Source organism: Delphinus delphis, chromosome 9 (genome assembly GCF_949987515.2).
Source record: "Delphinus delphis chromosome 9, mDelDel1.2, whole genome shotgun sequence".
In the NCBI taxonomy this organism is placed as follows: Eukaryota; Metazoa; Chordata; class Mammalia; order Artiodactyla; family Delphinidae; genus Delphinus; species Delphinus delphis.
The window spans coordinates 60,457,650-60,477,212 of NC_082691.1; the positions used below are offsets into that span (position 1 = coordinate 60,457,650).

Genomic DNA, 19,563 nt, shown 5'->3' on the forward strand with positions numbered 1-19,563 from the left:
GACTTTATCATATTATCTCATTTCTCTCAAAGCCATTGTTCAGAAGGTATTTTGATTCTCATTTTAAAACAAGGAAACCAATGCTCAGGGAAGTTAAGAATGTGCCCAAGGAAGGTCACATTTGGCATAAGGAGTGGAGCCAAGGTTTTATCCAAGCCTGACTACCTCAAGAGCTATACTTTTCACAGCTGTTATCTATTGCCTTTCATGACTAGTTTTCTCAGGATCAACATGGAATGATCAAGAGCAAAGATTTCTCCACCAGAGACCTCATTTTAAAATCTAATTCTGCCCATTTCTAGTTGAGTAACTTGGGGCTAATTATCTAATCTCTGTAATCCTCTTCATCTGTAAAATGAGGACAGTAATTCCCTCCTCATGTGGCTTTAGTACAGTCTTAAGAAGAAAATGCACAGTGCTTTATTAGCACATAGTCAACGTTCAGTTAAGAACAGCTATTTTAATTGCTAACATTTTTATTGGCTTCATTGTACTTTTTTTTTATAAATTTATTTATTTTTGGCTGAGTTAGGTCTTTGTTGCTGCACACAGGCTTTCTCTAGTTGTGGCGAGCAAGGGCTACTCTTCATTGCGGTGCGTGGGCTTCTCATTGCGGTGACTTCTCTTGTTGCAGAGCATGGGCTCTAGGCATGCGGGCTTCAGTTGTTGTACTCGTGGGTTCTAGAGCACAGGCTCAGTAGTTGTGGTGCATGGGCTTAGTTGCTCCGTGGCATGTGGGATCTTCCTGGACCAGGGATTGAACCGGTGTCCCCTGCATTGACAGGCGGATTCTTAACCACTGAGCCACCAGGGAAGACCTTCATTGTATTTTTTATTCCATGCAAAATGCCTATTCATTTCTCTTGTAGATTGCATCCCTAACTGCAGACCGATTTCAAGTTCTGGAACCCATTATGCACTGATTTGTATATAATAACAGGGGAGCCTCACAGAAATAACAGGAAAAGAAAATTAATTTCAGAAACAGCAGTCCAAAAAAATACTCAGAGGATATGACAAGTGTGGCATCCTTCCTGGGTTTTTCATTTTCTCTACCTTCAGTTTTTTTAAGGGGTCACTTCTCTCCTGATGATCATATCAGCTGCTTCCCTGTGACAGGCAACGAACTAGTATTTCTGCCAAATGAAAGGAACTCTCTCCCATCTCGGTGACCACTGCTTCTCCTTCTCGCATGCTTTATCTCCTTCACCGAAACTTGCCTGGTCCATAATTTACAGCCTGACTGGCTCCGCAGGAATGGTTGCCTTGAGGCCTTGGAGACCTAACTGTGCGTGTGGGCTCCCCTGTAAGGAGGTCTTGGAAAAATCTATCCCAGCTGCCATGTGGTGACACCTAGTACCGTCTGTGGTGACAGCTGTCAATGGTACCATCTTTTCATCTCTGCCTCTTCCTGAAGCTCAGTCTATCACTTCCAACAGAATACTATGTGCTTAAGCATCTTCTTTCCTGCTGTGGTGGTGTGGTTTTTATGTCTTCTGGGATCATCTTAGAACGTATTTAGGGCTATAATTCTGGGCCCAGAAGAACATAATCTGGTGAGCGGGTGCATAGGTAGGTCTTCATTTAATTAAAAGGGGGGCCCCAATAGCACAGTTATTGTTTACTGCAGGGGGTTTCAGTCTGGAAACCAGGAGTGGGTACAGCAGATCCTAAGCCCACTTCCCTGACTAGCTTTATAGTCCCAGAGAATCACCAATATCCTAGATAAAGCTGTTCACCTCTCAGAGGCAACCTAAAAGGGAAAAGACTGGGTTTTTGTTTGGTTTTCATTTGATCACTTCCCTCAACATTAATTGCTGTTTTCACAAATCTGGATCATTACTAAAAAAAAGTCACCATGTAGAAGTCAATGCGGAACTTACTGGTATCGTAACCAGCCACCGAAGCAGAAGAGAGAGTAAGGAATCAGGTTTGGCAGGGCTGGGGTGGAGGTGGGAGCGGCAGAGGGTGCAGCGGAGGTGGAGCCCCAGTAGGACTTAGAGGAATAGGAAGCAGGATTAGGAGTGCTGACCCCACAGGCTGCACTCGCCGCCTCAGTCCTCCATTCTAGCCCTCATCCTAGGCGGATGAGTGGGACAACGTACCACCTCTATTGGGGTTTGCCTGCTCTAGGTGTTTCCAATAAAAGAACTGTGGGCCACTTTGGGGCCAGGAGCACTGAATCCAGGGTGGTAGCCTGTAGGCTACAGTGATGGTTTCTCAAGTGTAGTCTACCTGCTAATTCTACAACTTGCTGGCCTCTCCCAGTTTACAAGTCAGAATCTCTGGGGGAACGTGAAGATCATTCCTAAGTACAATAAAATGTGAGGATCACTGAGAGAGAACATACTGCAAATCCCTAATCCAGGTAAAATTTTCAAGTATCCATTTTGCACAGAATAATGGCCTCCAAAGATGTCACATCCAAAACCCCAGAATGTGTGAATATGTTAAGCTATGCGGTAAAGGGGAATTAAGGTTGCAGATGGAATTAAGGTTGCTAGTCAAGTGACATTAAAACAGGGAGAGTATCCTGGATTATCCAAGTGGGCCCAAAGTAATCCCAAGGGTCCTTAAATGAAGAGGGAGGCAAAAGACAAGAGGCACGGAAGGTTATATGAGTATGGAGTCGGCCAGAGTGATGCAATGTAAGAAGGATTCAACTCACTGATGCTGGCTTTGGAGATAGAAAAAGGAGCCATTAGCCAAGGAATGCCAGCACCCTCTAGAAACTGCAAAAGGCAAGGACATGCATTCTCCCCTGGAGCCTCCAGAAGGACCACAGCCCGGCTGACACCTTGATTTTAGGCCAGTGATACCGGTGTTGGACTTCTAACCTCCAGAACTGTGAAATAAAAAATCTGTGTTGTTTAAGCCACTAAATTTGTGCAAAATTTGTACAATAGCAATAGAAAACTAATATAACTCCTATTCATGATAAATGCCTGTATTCATGATAAATGCCTGTATTCAATGATATGGATAGATGTGATATCACAAACCATACAGTATGGTTTCTGAAAGGCATGGAGTTTAAGGGACTTCCAAGAACATGAAGAAAATTTCCACCTGTTAGAAACAGGTCATCTTTCTAGGCTTAATTTATCTCCTCAAGATAGCTGTGCTGGATATTGGGATATTTACTTGGTTGCTTCTGAAGATCCAGTCTCTACTCTGCTCTGTGCCCTGGTAGGCAGATCTCTATGGACCAGACTCCCTTGCCCTTTGTTTTCCAGCTGGGTTCCCCCAATGGGAGGTACCAGCAGGAGAGTCTAGAGGTCACTCAGGTACCAGCCTTGCACTTGTACAACCCTGAGAGTGAGTCTCTCCTTAAATTTTGTGCTCTAGGCACCTTACTTGCCTCACTCAACAGTAACAATGAGGAAGAAATATGTAAGGGGTCCAGGAGAAGCCTTCCCAGAGTGGGTGACAGCCTGAAAACTGCTATGAGCTCCAACTATAAAGTATCTAGAATTCCTCCCCATTTCTTATATGCCTCCTTCCACCCACAACTACCTGGTGAACTGTCAGAGGCTATGGTTGAGAAAGTAGAAAAGAAAAATCAAGAAAATATGATCCAACAGTACCAAGAGAAGCAATTTAGTTCAAGCAATTTACCCAGTCATTACATATGCAATGCTTTTATATGCAAATCACATGCAAATATAAATACTACCCTCCATAGGAGGGTAAACATTTTTTGTTTTCTCTGGCTTCTAACGCAAATTCAATTTGGAAAATAAAAATAGAAAACTACCCTGTGTTGGGATAAAATTTGTTTATGCATCTCACTACCTCTTACAATAACCCCAATAGTATCTATAAGCCTAAAGTAGTTTGTTCCTGCTGAAGAACTGTGTGACCTTGACGTGAGGTAAACAGAATTGCTAAAGTACAAGCATATACGAACTGTGTCTGTATGGATGTGAGAAGGTAAATAGCCCCCTCATCCAGGAAGCCATCCTGGGTCACTGGTCCTCCCCACCCCTCCCCTACAGGCCCACAGAGTGAGTTCAATTCTCTCTCCTCTGTATCCCCACAGAGCACTACTCAGTAAATGGGTATTGGATGCATGAAGGAGTGAGTGTAAGAATGATAATTGGCACAGCAAAATTCATAGACAGAGCAGCCAAATAAGACTACAATTGACTAAATTTAAACAGGCTTAGACATGCATCACCTGTGAACCTCAGGAATCTCCCCACTCCTTGTCCTTCCTTGGCTCCCCAAGGCCCAACCCTGCCCTCAAGTATTTTTAGAACAAAACAACAAAAAGATAGGAAGAAGACTGTGGCAGGAAGAAGGTGGCAGCATTAATATTCTGAACAAGGCTGCAAGGAATTTAAAAGCCGGACCTCCCCCACTAACGTTTGTTTCCTGCACATAAACAGGAACACCACGCAGAGTCACTGCACTTATTTTTAGAAAAAAAATCGAAAAGATTTAAAAGAAAAGAAAAGCACCCTTAGGTTGGTTGAAGACCAATGTTTCTACCTGAAGCAACAGAGTCAGCTCTTGAGCATCAGTGTCCTGTGAGGGCGCTGTTGCGGGCCTACCTGAGCTGGAAAGAACCAGAAGAAAAGGTTGCTGTTGTAAGTCTTATTCACAGTGATGTAGCCGGAATAACTCGTCAAATTCCATCCTGGGAAAGGAGTCACCGAGCTCAACCGTCTTCCTAGGGGGGGAAAAATATTTACCCGAGGATTAGACAAATAATAAATACGGGGTGAGCCATTCCATCTTGGCCAGACTTCTCCCAGGGGCCAGGTCTGGAATGAAGTGATCAGAAAGGCTACAAGGGGATTGGTATAAAGGTGTTTACTGGTAGCAACTTCCAGCCTGCCCTGGCCAGTTCCACATATTCAAAATTCACCATTTAGCCAAGGGCAAGTGACATTTTAAACCTTTTTTTTTTGGTTCATACCTTATGAACTATAATAAGAATTTTTTTAAGAAGAAAAGAAAATCACCTATCCTTAGCTCCACTCTAAAGAGTAAACCAAGGTGTTCACATGGGGCCACCTGGAAGGCCAAGGCAGGATAAAGTCACCTAACCCCAAAAGGTGGGGCGGGGGTGGGGGGGAGTGAAAGAGAAATAACAGCTAAGGAGCTCTCAGCCTGGAAGAGGCCTGTGTTCTCCACACTCTTCTTGTGGTGAAAGCAAAGGGCCTGCTACTTCCACTAAGGGAAATGGACCAGGCATGTGGGGAGTAAGAATGACTGGGGCCGGCTGGGGAGGGTGGGGAGAGGCAGGCAGTGAGACTATGGGTGATCACGTGGCTACTCAGAAGGAGCCAAATAGGACAAGGAGCAGCTGTAGAGGGCAGAGGTCCTGGTTTTCTAAGGGCAGCAAAAGGACAGGGACAGGGAGGAGGAAAGAGGGAATGCTCAGAGAGGTGAAGCGCCCAGGAGTAAACAATACTACTATCAATAGAACTGGGAACACCTACAAGGCCACTATACCAAGGGCTTTACATTACGTGGTAGGTATAATTATTATCTCCATTTTACAGATGAGAACGCTGAAGCACAGAGAGGTTAAGTAACTTGCCCGAGGTCACACAGCTAGCAACGGAGAGCTGGGATTTAAACCCAGAAGTCGGGCTGCGGAGTTAGCCCCTGCCCCTACCCTGCTACACTGCATCTCAGCTAGAGAGTTAGTCAAAAGGTATGAGAAGCAGGGAATGGAGGGGGAAGCAGTGATTAGGAAAGGAGTGGAGAAGGGACAGTAAACAGGTAGGAAGCAGGGTGTGGTGGGGAAGTCTGGGTGAAGAAGAGTCCTTTAGGGGGAACAAAGTAAGTGTCCCCAATAAAAACAAAATTGTTCAAGAAAAGCTACTTAAGTCTGAGACTTATTAAGTTGGAGACTGTTTAGTAGACAGTAGGTAAGGAAGCTCGATCCTACTCATGTGCCACCAACTAAAGATGTCTTCAGTGGGGTACCAGAGCCCATGGGCCCTGGAGTGCTAATTGACATCTTTTCCCAACTCGGCGTTCAGTGACAGCACAGACAGGATGCAGGAAGCCATGGTGTCAATGTGGATGCTGATTTGTCCACCCTGGGCTTTGTGTGAGGATCAAATGAAAACATGCATATGACCCTTGAGCACAGAGATGGACATAACATAAGGGCTTAGGCAAAGAGAGGGATGATTCTCATTAGCCTGTGGGCCACCCCAAGAATAGCCTAGAAGACTTTGCCTTTTTGGGGCTCAGTCCAGTTCCCCCAGGAAAGATTGTTTATTCCAACCTCTTAACCTCTTCGCCATTCTCTTCCCAATGAGATCTATCCCTCCCCACCAAAAAAAAAAAAAAAAAAAAAAAAGGCAAAGAACAAAGAAAGATTTTAAGGAAAAGAAAAGGGAGATGTTTTGGGGAAAGTGGTATGTGCCTGCCCTTCCCATCCCCCACCCTTCCCTCTTCCCATCTTTGCTTCCACTCAATTAGCCCACAGAAAGATCACCTCCAGGGCTGGGCAGCCTTTAAAACACTTCTTTTGGCCTTTTTTTTTTTTTTTAATTGAGGTGTAATTGACATACAACATGACATTAGTTTCAGATATATATAACATGATTGAATATTTGTATATGTTGTGAAATGATCACCACAATAAATCCAGTTAACATCTCTCATCACACACAGCTACAAATTTTTTTCTTGTGATGAGGACTTTTAAGCTCTACTCTCTTAGCAACTTTCAAATAGCAAGACAGTATTATTAACTACAGTTACCATGCTGTGCATTACATCCCTGGAACTTATGTCTTTTGTAGCTGGTAGTTTGTACCTAAAACACTTTTGAAATATTTTTCACAAAACTATTAATCTTCTCAAAATCCAACAGAGATCCCCCCCAACAAGGAGGGCAGAGAACCAAAGGCTGAAGCATTGGGAATGAGTGAGATGTGAATCCCAGAGGGCTAAGTGAGCACTTGAGAAAGACAGAGAAAAATGAGAAAGGTCAAAGTAGAATGAGAAAAAGAGAAAACATATAACAGAAAGGAGCTGGAGGGAATGGACTATGGGAGATGGGGTGATTGAATCTATCTATCTCTCTGAGACCAGCACAACACAAGGTCCGCTGGCCTGCTCTGAAAATGACTCAGATGCTTACCCAGTCCTTCCTTTCTGAGCATTGTAAAGCTGTTTCTCTGCTGCCTTGTACTGACTGGGGTTTACTTTCTACCTTCCCTCCTGGATCAGGGGCTGTTGGGAAGCAGGGAATTTGTCTTGTTTATCTTTGTACCCCCAGGGACACAGTATGCTGGTTTATACACTTAAGACATTCGATACACATTTTTTAATGAATAAATGTGAATGAATGAACTAAAACATGACACACTGGCAATGCACTAGGATTAGCTTACTTCTACAAAAACCTCCTAAGGCAGGCAGGCCTTATTAAGATCTCAAGAAATTTAGAAAGACTTTTCTCTGCCCCACAAAAAAGTGTTTCATCCTGTTTTAAATTTCCTTTAACTAAACCCCGGTAAAATAAAAGCTTTTTCAACTAAATTGATTTTTTGCATTTCAAATGTCCCCGTTCATCCTTCTAGAATCTATTAATGGAATGTGGAAAATAAACTCCCAAGATGGAGGAGTTTTTCTTCCTGGAACCGTGACTCATAATACAAATGTTGAAAACAGTTGAAAAAAGGAAAAAGGTTTTCTTTGAAGCGACTTCACTTCCTACTTGTTATTTACTGTGCTTGTGACAGAAACACTTTCAAAAAGATTAGAGTATGACCAAAGAAGGGCTTGAACCAGTTAATCAGGTACTTCATATTTGCAAAGACTTGCATCATCATCAGGATGGACAGGACACTACCAGGCCATAAGTAATAATAAATTAAGACCTAATAGCAAAATATTCTTTAAAGTTGGTGAAAAGACAGTGTCTGGAAACATGCTAAAACTGGCCTCCTACATTCATTTTGTTTCAGAGAGTGAGGATTTATTCTAGCTGCAGAGAAAGCAAACATGCAATTACAGTTACATAAAAATAAGCCAGTTAGTTTATGTTGGAGATTTTTTAAAAAATTAAAATTTCCCTTGTCTTTTTGTCAATTACTGTTTATCTCAAAAATGTTCCATTACGATATTAAGACTCATGTTCCTAAGATTCTGACAGACTTGATAAACAAAAGGGATTCAGCGGAGTGAGCTGACCATCTGTCCAGAGCTTCCTGAACTTTCAGTAAAGCGGATGAATACAATTATCCTTAATTGTGTTGTCAGGACTGCAGTTGAATACCCAGATGTACCTGATTTTGGATTAGTCATTTAAAATTCTGTTCAAAGATTTTTGACAGAACTTTAGAAAGTGACATTACACCAGATTTAATATTTTAAATGTTGTCACTCATCAGATGGTGATCTATCAGGCTTAGCACAAAAAAGGACAGAAGATAAAACTATCTCCCTCAGAATCTTTCTTTACTACTGCTGACACCCATGACCGTGAAATGCTTGTAGGCGAGAAATCCAGGAATGGGAGGGATGTGGACAATCTCTCAGGCAGATTTCTCTGTATTCTTTGCACTTGTTCTACCAGATGTACGATTCAGAGACACCATGGCCACGTTGCCTTAATGCTCTGTTTAAGCTGTCTTACTCAGTATGCACAGGCCCTTTCTTATTTGCCCAAATCTTACCCTACACCCCCAAGTCTGGTCACATAGTACAGAGGTTCATACCTCAGGCTCTGGAGTCAGCAGAAATAGGTTTTAATTCCAGATCTGCCACTTACTACCTTTAAATGGTCCTGGGCAAGACACCTAATTTCTCTGGGCTTTAGTTTTCTCATTCGTAAAATGGGAACAATAAGTATTCATTTTTCATTAGAGTTGCTACAAGGATTAAAAGAGCTAATTTGTATAAAGCATAACGTCTGAAACATAGGTCTCAAATTTAAATTCTACAAATATTTATTGAGTGCCTATTACATACAGCCGCTGTGCCAGGTACTCGGGATACAATTACTACTAAATGTTAGCTATTTATTGATATTATTCTTACTACTACTACTACTACTGCTACTACTTTCTATTTGGATTATGCCAACCAACAGGGATAGCTTCCTTCTAAAAATTTCCAGCACGCCTTCCTCAAATGTAATACTTTAGAACTTTAGTATGCATTGCCTGATTCCTTAATTGTTTCACGTGTGTGCATCTGGTCACTCCAAAAGAGGACAAGCTTCTTAAACAAAGGAAAATAAATTATAGCAGGCGAATTACAGAGTGCAAGTCAGAAAATTTGGGTCTTAGACTCATCTCTACTACTATTACCTATGTCCCCTTGGGCAAGTCATGTAAAATATTTGAGTCTCAAATTCCTCATCTGTGGATTGGCTGGGTTTGGTTGTAAGTATTTAACTCCTTTTCAGCTCCAAATGAAATGATCTGCTTTGATTTACTGTGAATAAACATAATCTAAGTCATCAGTATCCATGGAAGCCAAAAGAAAGGCATATGATCCAGTTTGGTGGATTTGGGTTAATGATATTTTGCCTCTTCATTTATGCCTAGTGATATCAGCCTATGCCATTGGGCTGCCATCTTTTCATGACTTTTCTACATCAAGCAAAAACGAGTCTTAAAAAAAAGACTACACAGCCTCACTACGTTATCACTGACTATATTATCAAAGTTTTTCATCTTTTCTTAGAAAAGAGATGGTGAAACATGGAGCCAATGTATATTTCAGACAAAGATATATGAGCAGGACTCCAATGCACCCTTAAGAGGGGAGAATAGGGCTTCCCTGGTGGCGCAGTGGTTGAGAGTCCGCCTGCCGATGCAGGGGACGCGGGTTCGTGCCCCGGTCCGGGAAGATCCCACATGCCGCGGAGCGGCTAGGCCCGTGAGCCATGGCCGCTGAGCCTGCGCGTCCGGAGCCTGTGCTCCGCAACGGAGAGGCCACAACAGTGAGAGGCCCGCATACCGCAAAAAAAAAAAAAAAAAAAAAAAAAAAGGGGGGGGAGAATATTTTGGTTTTAAATCAAACCAAAGACAAAAATGATGACAGCCTATTGACTATGAGAACTAAAGAAAAGTTGCTTTATTTTAAACTTCCATACAGAGTATGTACATTTATTTTAGATCTTTAAAATGATCATTTCCCTAAAATTTCCAGTTTCAGCTCCACATTCCCATGAAATCTACCAACTTATCAGCCTCATAAGCATTAACTCTGCCTTCCCACCTGTGACTAGGGATAAACTCCGAAGCAAACACCAAGATCTCCATCCATGGATTCTCATCTCCTTCAAGAAAATGTTCCACAACAGACGTCCCACCTCAATCTACTTTCCCCTCTCTACTGGACTATTTCCATCATTACCTCCTACCCTCCGTAACTCTCTTCCTGACCCTTCCTGACTCCATAACTCCCTCCAGCCACCACCCCATTTCTCTGCTCCCTTTTACAAACAGCTCTGCCTACATACCGGTTTATAGTTCAGGAGTGTCCTGAGGTCCAGAAAGATTACATAATTGATCCTACACAGTGATTTACCTAAGCATGAAGAAGCATTAAGGGCAGAGGCACGTCATAATTTTTAGTCTCTGATGACATCAGAAGACACTTTTTTTTGTATTAATAATAGAAAAACCCACAAACTCTAAATAAAAGCCATCAGCAAACACTAATATTTAGAGAGCAATTTACAGGTTATGAAGAGTTTTCACGTGCATTTCCTCATATGATTCTTTTAACATCCCTGAGACTTGGGTGGGTTGTTTTTTCTCCATCTTATTAATGAGGAAACTGAGTCCTAGGATGTTAAGTCAACCTACCAGGCAAAGGGGCCCAGCACAGTGGCTGTGAGCTTAGGCTTTGGAATGAAGCTATTGGGGTGTGAATCCTGCATCTACCAGCTGGTGTCTGTATGACTCTGGCAAGTAACTTCATCTCCTTCTGCTTTAGTTTTCTTGTGTGTAAAACAGATGCACTTCCTGGCTCGCTGCGATGCTAAAATGATTTTTATATCAAATGCATGGAAGCAGTAACTGACATGTAGTAACCAATTGTAGACAGGCCCTATATTAGTTTTATAAATAGATATGCAGGGACTCAACCACTGGTTAATCTGACCCTGATGAACTTTCATTTTAGCTCTAACCTCTGATACTATATGACACCAAATCATTAATATTTGAAATAAAACAATTGAGTAAAATACTAGAATGTATTTTGGATCCTGTGAGACAACTGCTAAAAAAAAAACCAACTGTTGAAACTATACCAGAAGGTAAGTTTCTGATTTAAACTTACCTTCTGCAAACTTCCCAGCTTCAATATAAGGAGTTAGAAATAATGGCTGTCCTGGATCTCCTTTATGTGGTGTGGAAACATGGGCGTTTCTGTATAAGGAGCGAAACAGCCCATCACCACCAGGGCTGAGCACCAACAGGGCCAGCAAAGCAAGCGCCTTCCACATGGCACCAACCGTTCTGTCTAGACCTAGGATGGAAACAATAACATTCCACAAATAAATACAGAGTAAAAATTTACCAATCCCCTTTACACGCAAGACATTCATTTAGTTACTCGAAGAAAAATACATATAAAGCTCTTTGCTAAGTACCATAAATACAATCTAAAAAAGACAGACCCAATCCTTGCTCACCCTGAAATTAACAGCCTAATGGAAGGCTATTCAAGGGATTTACAATGCAACTAAAGAAACGATTTATATTTCTAAAACTGTGGTCTGGAAAGTAAATTTGATGAAGGATTACATGAAGCATCAAGACAACAGGGACTCTGTAAATAGATCATGAAATGAGTGGGAGAGACAGTCATCTGCTACAGGCAGAGGACTGAGAACACATTTCAGGCCAAGAGAACCTAGGAAGGCCTTACCAAGGTCGGAGGTGAATAAAAGGTGGGTGGAACTCAGCTAGGCAGAAGAAATGGGGAAGCATCATTGGTGGGAGGCACAGCTTGAGAAAAGGTGAGACCTGAGCTGTCCCTGGGCATTTTGCATGTGATTTCTGGTCACGTTTCTATCTCTTACAAATCACTAAACTTTGCATCCAAGAACAAAAAAGAAAGAGACAGGGAGGGTCCTACAACAATTTTCAGGCCTCTGCCCCTATAGCTAGCTGACAAATGAACTCAAGAGTTAGACTTCACACTTTATTAACACAAAGTTTTCCAAGGATCTTCCACTCTGATGTTTGCTTAGAGTATTCATCTGAGCTGATAATAATGGCGTAAAATTTTACGGTGATTTCTCTAAACTTGTAAATACATAAATTGTATTTACAATGGGCTTTCCCATGTATTTTTAGCTGATGTGAACATCCTAAAAAATCAAGCAGGAAAGCAAGGATTATTATCATCAATCTTAGACAAAGAAAACTTGACTCAAAGGAGTGCCTTATCCATGGACATCAAAGTAGAGAAATAGGAACTAGTATGCAATCAGGGCCGGGACCCGGGTAAGGTGAGTCTGGTGCAGATGCGGGGTGGGAACTCGTCTTTTTTTAAATTTTGAGACTTTGTCTATCGTGAGGTTTTTTTGTACTATTTTTGATTTTTTCAAGTATTGCATTAAAATACTATTTATCTTGATTACTGAGTTTTTTGGCACTCTTAAATTTTATATCCAAGGCAGGCACCTCACTTGCTTCCCCTTAATCCTGACTCTGCTAAGTATTATAATGCCTACATCAGTGCTATTACATTACTCTGCACTGCTGCTAGTTAAATACTCTGCTCACTCAGATTTCTGGATACAAAAAGAAATATACAATTTATGCAAATATAATGTCCGCTTTTGACTGTTTAGTGCTTTAAAATACAAAGCCACTAAAATACCTTAAAAACTCAAAATGTGTAGAAATCTATTAATCACATGCTTATCACAACCCAACTTGGCATAATAGGAAAATATTGCTTGTAGAAAATTTTAAAAGCTTTTCAGCCACATTTCCCCAATAAAATAAAAGTTTATAATTTGATTGAATACATAATCCTTGTCAAGTCTTTCATGGTTAACTTAATAGAACCCTCCAGACTTAATGTAAACAAGCCCAACCAAATAGAGTATGTAGCTAAAAAATGCTTTTCTCTATTATTTACTATGATAAGGAACAAAATGAATTTAGAAACTAAACTTAGGTTCCCAAGAAGCCCAAGGGTAATTTAATGATCACTATGGCACTGATAATACATTTTTTTAAATTATGAGAACTTGTTACGCTAACGTTTTACTAACAGCTACTTTCAAGGAATGCTTGAATCAACAATCTTACTCTCTAACAGGTTCGCAGGGAAAAAAAAAAAATCTGTGGTATTAGAAACATATTGGAAGAAGCTCTTCCATTAAGAGGTTTTTTCCCGTGGGCAGAAACAAGAAACTAATCATACCACCTAATTTCTCAATCTTTCTGCTGCAAACATCCAGCCCCCGTTAATGGAAGTCATTAATATTAAAATAACCAGGGTAGTTACAGCACTTCTTCTGTAAGCAGATGTTGACTCAAAGATGTTAAAGACAGAAAGGTAAAACCAGTCTCGTTTTAACTGACATAAATCTAACACATAGAAGTAAGAGTTGGGTCAATTTAGGAGCTCCCATTGACATTTAATCAAATAACTATTAGAGTCATGGTTTCCCATGTAGGTGAATTAAAGCAACAACATACTTCATTTCACTGTTTCATTTAATGGTCAGAATTCCTGAACTGTGCTTAGCTGTCATCTCTCCTAATGAAAACGAAAGCCATATCATGAACGGAGAAGTGTTTCTTTTTTTTTAAACATCTTTTACAAATGTTTTTGCCTATCCTAAATTAGCCAGAATCTTTTTATTTATTGAATATTTATTGAGTACTTTCTAAACTAATAAACCCTGTACTGGAAGTTATTGCCCACAGAGAGTGAAAAAAAAAATTATTAACCCTATACTGTATCACGTGTCTACTTGAAGTGATATGAAAACATGCGTGCTATTTCCAGTTCAAATACATCCTACTGAAGGATTCAGGCAAACTGTTCCTCTTAATAAATGTTCAGAAACCGAATAAAATCTAGGCAGATACAAAACAATATTGGCAGACTCAAATAAGCTAAAGGTCAAAACCATGTGATTCACTAAAACTGTCTTACTAAGCCTTAAATATTACAATTGGAAATCATGTGTCTAATGTAAATTTTTTTTGATATAAACAAAGCTATTTATCACAGTGTTATTTAGAATAATAAAAACTGTCAACAATGTAAACAATTTAAGGTAAGTAAGTTACTGTACATCAAAAAGATGGAATTATATACAGCAATTAATATGACTACTGAAGAATGTTTTGGAAAATATACTAAAATATTAGGTAAAGAAAAGCAGACTACTAAAATAGATGTATGGTATTTTCTCCTTATTTAATACACTTAAGAATTTCTAAATTTTCTACAATAATTAACCTTATAATTAGAAGAAAATTATTTTCGGTTTTGCTTTTTTATCACACAGTGAAGCAACTGGTAGGCATGGCTTGTTCCTTATTCCTTATTACTACCTGGTTATGACCTCTCGCGTTTCCTAGGAGTAAGAGTTCTGTCTGTTCTTTTAGAATAAGTTCTGCTCTAACATTCTGTGAAGATGTGTCCTGATCTCCTAAAACCATAGAACCTCAGAGACTCAAAGTAAAGTCTGTCTTTGGTGAATTAGAAGGCTCTACACTAATGTGAGATGTTGTTCTAATAATAATTACTCTTATTATATTTATATTTAGTTCTGCCTGGAGTGGAGTCCATAACGAATGTGCATATAATTGGTACTAAGCAAATATGTGTTGAATTGGTGGGTCTAAATAGTGAATCATGGTATGTTAGACATATGGGCGATAGTACATGCTCGTATGGTTCAATTCCTTCATCTCACAGACTAGACAACTGAACAACTAGAGAAGTAAGCAAGTAACTTATAAGTAAGATTACACCACTGGTGAGCAGTAGGACCAAGACTCAAAGCCAGGACTCACTTATGGCTCTAAATCTAATCTGCTTTCCACTCTCCCATCTTTGGTTATGATTATATATATTCAAATATTTTGACTCTTATTGCCTCAGTAGATAGTAACAGTCTGTTATAGTCCTAAACCCCTTTCATTAGATCATTAGAGCATGCAGTAAAAAAATAAACAAATGAATATACAGAAACATTAATAAGTAAGTCTTTCTAGAGAAATTTGGGTTTTAGAAATGATTTGTACTAATTCAGGTTCTAACACGACTCATTCACTGAACCTTGGGCAGGACACTGACTTTTCTGGGTCCCGGTCAATGTGTTAAAACCAATGGTTAGATTTCCAGGAACTGTGAGAGCCAGCTGTTCAACACAGCCATTGTTTAAAATTAAACTATAAACGCTTACCATTAAATAAGTTATATTAAAAACATAAGTAATAAATACTCAAAACTCATTACTTAACTATTTTACTACATTTTACCATCATCTATGCTCTAGAGTTATATTTCTCATATTTGTCTAATGGACAGATTATATAATGGTTTGCTACTGTGCATTCCTTTCCAACTTGCTGTTCAGTAACATCTCGTAGCTTGAAATCAGCCACAGTGGGAGTATTTACACCACAGAAATCAGAGACACCACAAATCAGGGCTTCCCCTGCCCACCCTACCCCAGGGAACTAGATGTTCAACATTTCTCATGTGAGTCTCACGTTCCTTATTTGAAAAATGAGCTGGAAACTACGTTCCATCAACTCACACCCCAATCTAATGGAAATGATCAGAAGAGACAAAAGGGGAAAATCTGGCAAGTTGTCATCCGTGTGTAGAAGCAACCAGTAACACGCCCAGATAGGCAAGGCTTAGAGAAAAGAAACCTGAAAAAGCCACTGGAAAGTGTGTGTTCTACCACGGAAAAAAAAGAATCAGAAACAAAAACTCCAGAATGAGGACAAAGAAACAAACAGCAAACGTGTCAAGCAGCCCTATGTTTTCCTCTTCTCTCCTTCCCATGTCTCCATTTTACATTATAGATTATTCCAAACAAAGGATAAACATCGTTCATGTAATAAATGTCATAGCTGCAATTAAAACAATTATTTGGAGTTCCCTCACATATTTAACTGGCTTTAATAGCTCCCAACATAAGAAAAACATTCCCCTGGACAAACAAACAAAAAACAGGCCAACTAGTAACAGACGTTTCCATGAAATCTGTAATTAAAGAAAGGGAAAAGAAAGTGATCCCTCTATTCAAATAAGACTCAGTCACCTCACAAGATTATTCAGGTATATCCAAAGCATTTGAATCCTGTAATGAAGGGCTATTGTGCAACCCTGAATTAAATACCAACCCAAATCCCAAGTCTAGCTATTTTTGTTAAAGGATTTCCATGCAAACAAATGGTAAAAGAAAACCTTTATTTCAAAGGATCCAGTATTCATTTTCCTTTGGACATCATTTTCATTTCTAAAATTGATATTTGAAGCACTCTTTTCCCAGAAAGGACTAGTACATGACACAAGGTGATGGGCAACCTTTTGCTGAAGCATCACTGAGACTTACATGCCTATCTCCTTTCCACAGGCCACCCCTCCGGCATCAGACAGTGGTGTCTAATCTTGCTAGTTGAATTAGTCATCCCTATCTCTGCCACCATATCCTTGGGCTCACAGGAAAGGGAAACAAACTCGAGTTATGTGGCAGGTAGAGAATAAAAAGAATCAGGAAGAGGAGGAAATAATACTATCTGACACTATAGTAGGGAGCTTACCTTGAAATCTCACTCCAACGAGAAGGAAAATTGGCATGGGGGTAGGAAGTACAAAGTAGACATGTCCCAAAATGTTAATACCAGCTTTGAAACAGAAAGACCATCCCCATGATCCAGGACATCCTCATGAGAACGATACCAGTAAAAGCTACCAATTATTCAATGCACTCCAGGTACATGAACTGTGCTAACTGCTTTCTATTTTTATTTCTAATCTTTACCAGGTAGGTACTATTATCACCCCATTTTACAGATGAGAAATTGATCCTCAGAGAATTTAAATTACTTGCCCAGGGTCACACAGCTAGAAAGCAGTAGAGCAACGAATTGAGGCCAGGACCAATCAATTTTCAAAGACCATTCTATAGTCCCATACCAGCATCTCCCAAAATGCGCTATGTGTGCCAGGGGCTTATCTCCCTATTCAGGTAAGTATGGAAATACAACACACAAAAACAAAATTTTTGCCAGAAGGTAAATGAGGATGAGAGAAGATTCTTCCCCCATGTTTCAGAGGGAACATGGTCCCACCAACACATTGATTTTGGACTTCCAGCCTGCAGAAATCTGAGACAATAAATTTGTGATGTTTTAAGCCACCCGGTTTGCGGTACTTTGCTATAGCAGCCCTAGAAAACTAATACATGGATAGCTGGGAAGACTGTGGAAGGAGTCAAGGTGGAGGGGATTACGAAGAGTGGAACTTAAACAGTTCTACTTTAAGTTATTATTAAGCGAAAATTCTGAGAGGTCAACAGTAAAATGGGAAAGGGAAGCTAAATTGAGTTTGCATTTAAGACATGTCTGGCATTCTGGTAAGCCAGGATTTCCCACAGAATCCTTTATGGAATACTAGTTCAGCAATATATAATTAGATTTTATAAGAACAAAACTTTGGGAAAATCTGGGCTAAACAAACTTAAACGGGTTTCTTGGTTACAGAATGAACATTTCCGAGCCTTTCACTTGCTACTGGATAGCATGTGTTTATTTGACTGTGTCACTATCCTTAGGCCCTAAGTTCCGAGATTTATATAAGACATACTCAGATGAGGAAACTAAATCCTAGGTTGACTAGTTTCTCAAGCACTAGGTTTAATTTTCTCAAGCCCCCGACTCAACCACTAGATAGTAAAGCTCGAATTTGAAGCCAGATCTAGATGATTCCAAAGTCCATGTATTTTTCATATATCATTATATAAATGACATAATACAACAAAATCTGCCTCCATGCAAATTTTGACAAAAGCAGAATTCTGGGTAAACTGGATTACCTTGGCACGCTATTTGCAAAATTTATAGGTGCTGAAATTGCAAGTGATTTAAGGGCACGTTTATTTGCAAAGAAGTGAGACTCACATGACCAGAGATTGCTTCAAAATGAATATCTAGCTTCCTTCTGTTTTGAAAATAATTTGAGGGGATGGATGAAGCCCTCAATCCTCATGGCAAAAGAAATGTCTTCCACTGAGAAATTCCTTATTTTTGGTGAAGTAAATGTAGCCCTATTCTTTTTAAAACGATCCTCCTTTTTGCTATCTACTATGACTAAATTTTCCATACAAAAAATCAGGATACACAGTGTGGCAAATACAAGGATAAGACTGGGTATAATGGATAAGAATATTTTATATGAGGATGATCCTGGGAAATCACTCCATGTTGTCACCTTACCCAGGTGACAGGTAACTCCTTGATTCCAAAAGAGATAATGTTGTCATTGGGAGTAATCTCCATGCAACACTCCCTTAGATTATTCCAGTACTTCCCACATCTCTTCTCTACACATAGTCTCATTGGATCTTCACCACCACTCTTGAAAGGAGTTAATGCAGCTCTTCAACAGAGGCCCAGGTGGATGGAGCAACGTCCCAAGTAATGACACTCTAGTCAGTAGCAGAGCTGGGACAGATTCCAAGTTCACTGGACCAGTTATTCATTTGATAAACAAATGTATTTTAGCTCCTACTACGTGCTAGACTCCAATGCAGGCACAGAAAACAAGAGAGACAAAGTGTCTGCCTTCATGAAGCTTCCCATACAATGGAGACACGAGAGAGGAAACCTATTAAGAACATCAAAGCAGGGTGAACGGTTACAGAGGGATGGGGTCAAGAAGCGATATTATTTTATTTTATTTATTTATTTTATTTTTTGCAGTACGCGGGCCTCTCACTGTTGTGGCCTCTCCCGTTGCGGAGCACAGGCTCCGGCCACGCAGCTTCAGCGGCCATGGCTCACGGGCCTAGCCACTCTGTGGCATGCAGGATCTTCCCGGACCAGGGCACGAACCCGTGTCCCCTGCATTGGCAGGCGGACTCTCAACCACTGCGCCACCAGGGAAGCCCAGGAGTGATATTATTTTAGATTGGGTGGTCAGGGAAGGCCCCTCTGAGGTGGTGACAGGTGAGAGGATCTGAAGGTATTAGAGAATTTCAAGTGACTATCTAGGGAGAAGAGAGTTCTGGGCTCGGGTAAGGAAAAAGAGGAACATAATATGTAAACAAGTGGGACAATGGGAAAAGCAGAAGATTGATGGAGTGAAACAAGCAAGTAAACAAATATAAAAGAGAGCTTTTCTCCAGCTCACTTTAAAAAGAAATCAGCAGAGGACTGAAGGTGTGATCTTCAGGAGAATTAATGAAGTGATTGTTAAACTCAGCCTTAGGGGGTGGCATTTCTGAGAGGGTGTGACTCTTCCTGCAGAGTTAAAGAAGTTGAGTGACACAGACATAGAGAACAAACTTGTGGTTGCTAAGGGGGGTTGGGAGAGGGATGGATTGGGGGATTAGCAAATGCAAACTATTAT

General features: G+C 40.3%; 1 protein-coding gene across 1 annotated transcript in view; it reads right to left on the bottom strand.

Annotated features, from left to right (window-relative positions):
• Nucleotides 1–11,391, bottom strand: part of CPVL (carboxypeptidase vitellogenic like) — a 101,279-nt gene extending 89,888 nt beyond the window's left edge. Inside the window, 1 exon segment of the mRNA XM_060019921.1 lies at nucleotides 11,278–11,391. Within this exon segment, the coding sequence (XP_059875904.1) occupies nucleotides 11,278–11,391 (114 nt within the window).
• Between the last annotated feature and the right edge of the window lie 8,172 nt (nucleotides 11,392–19,563).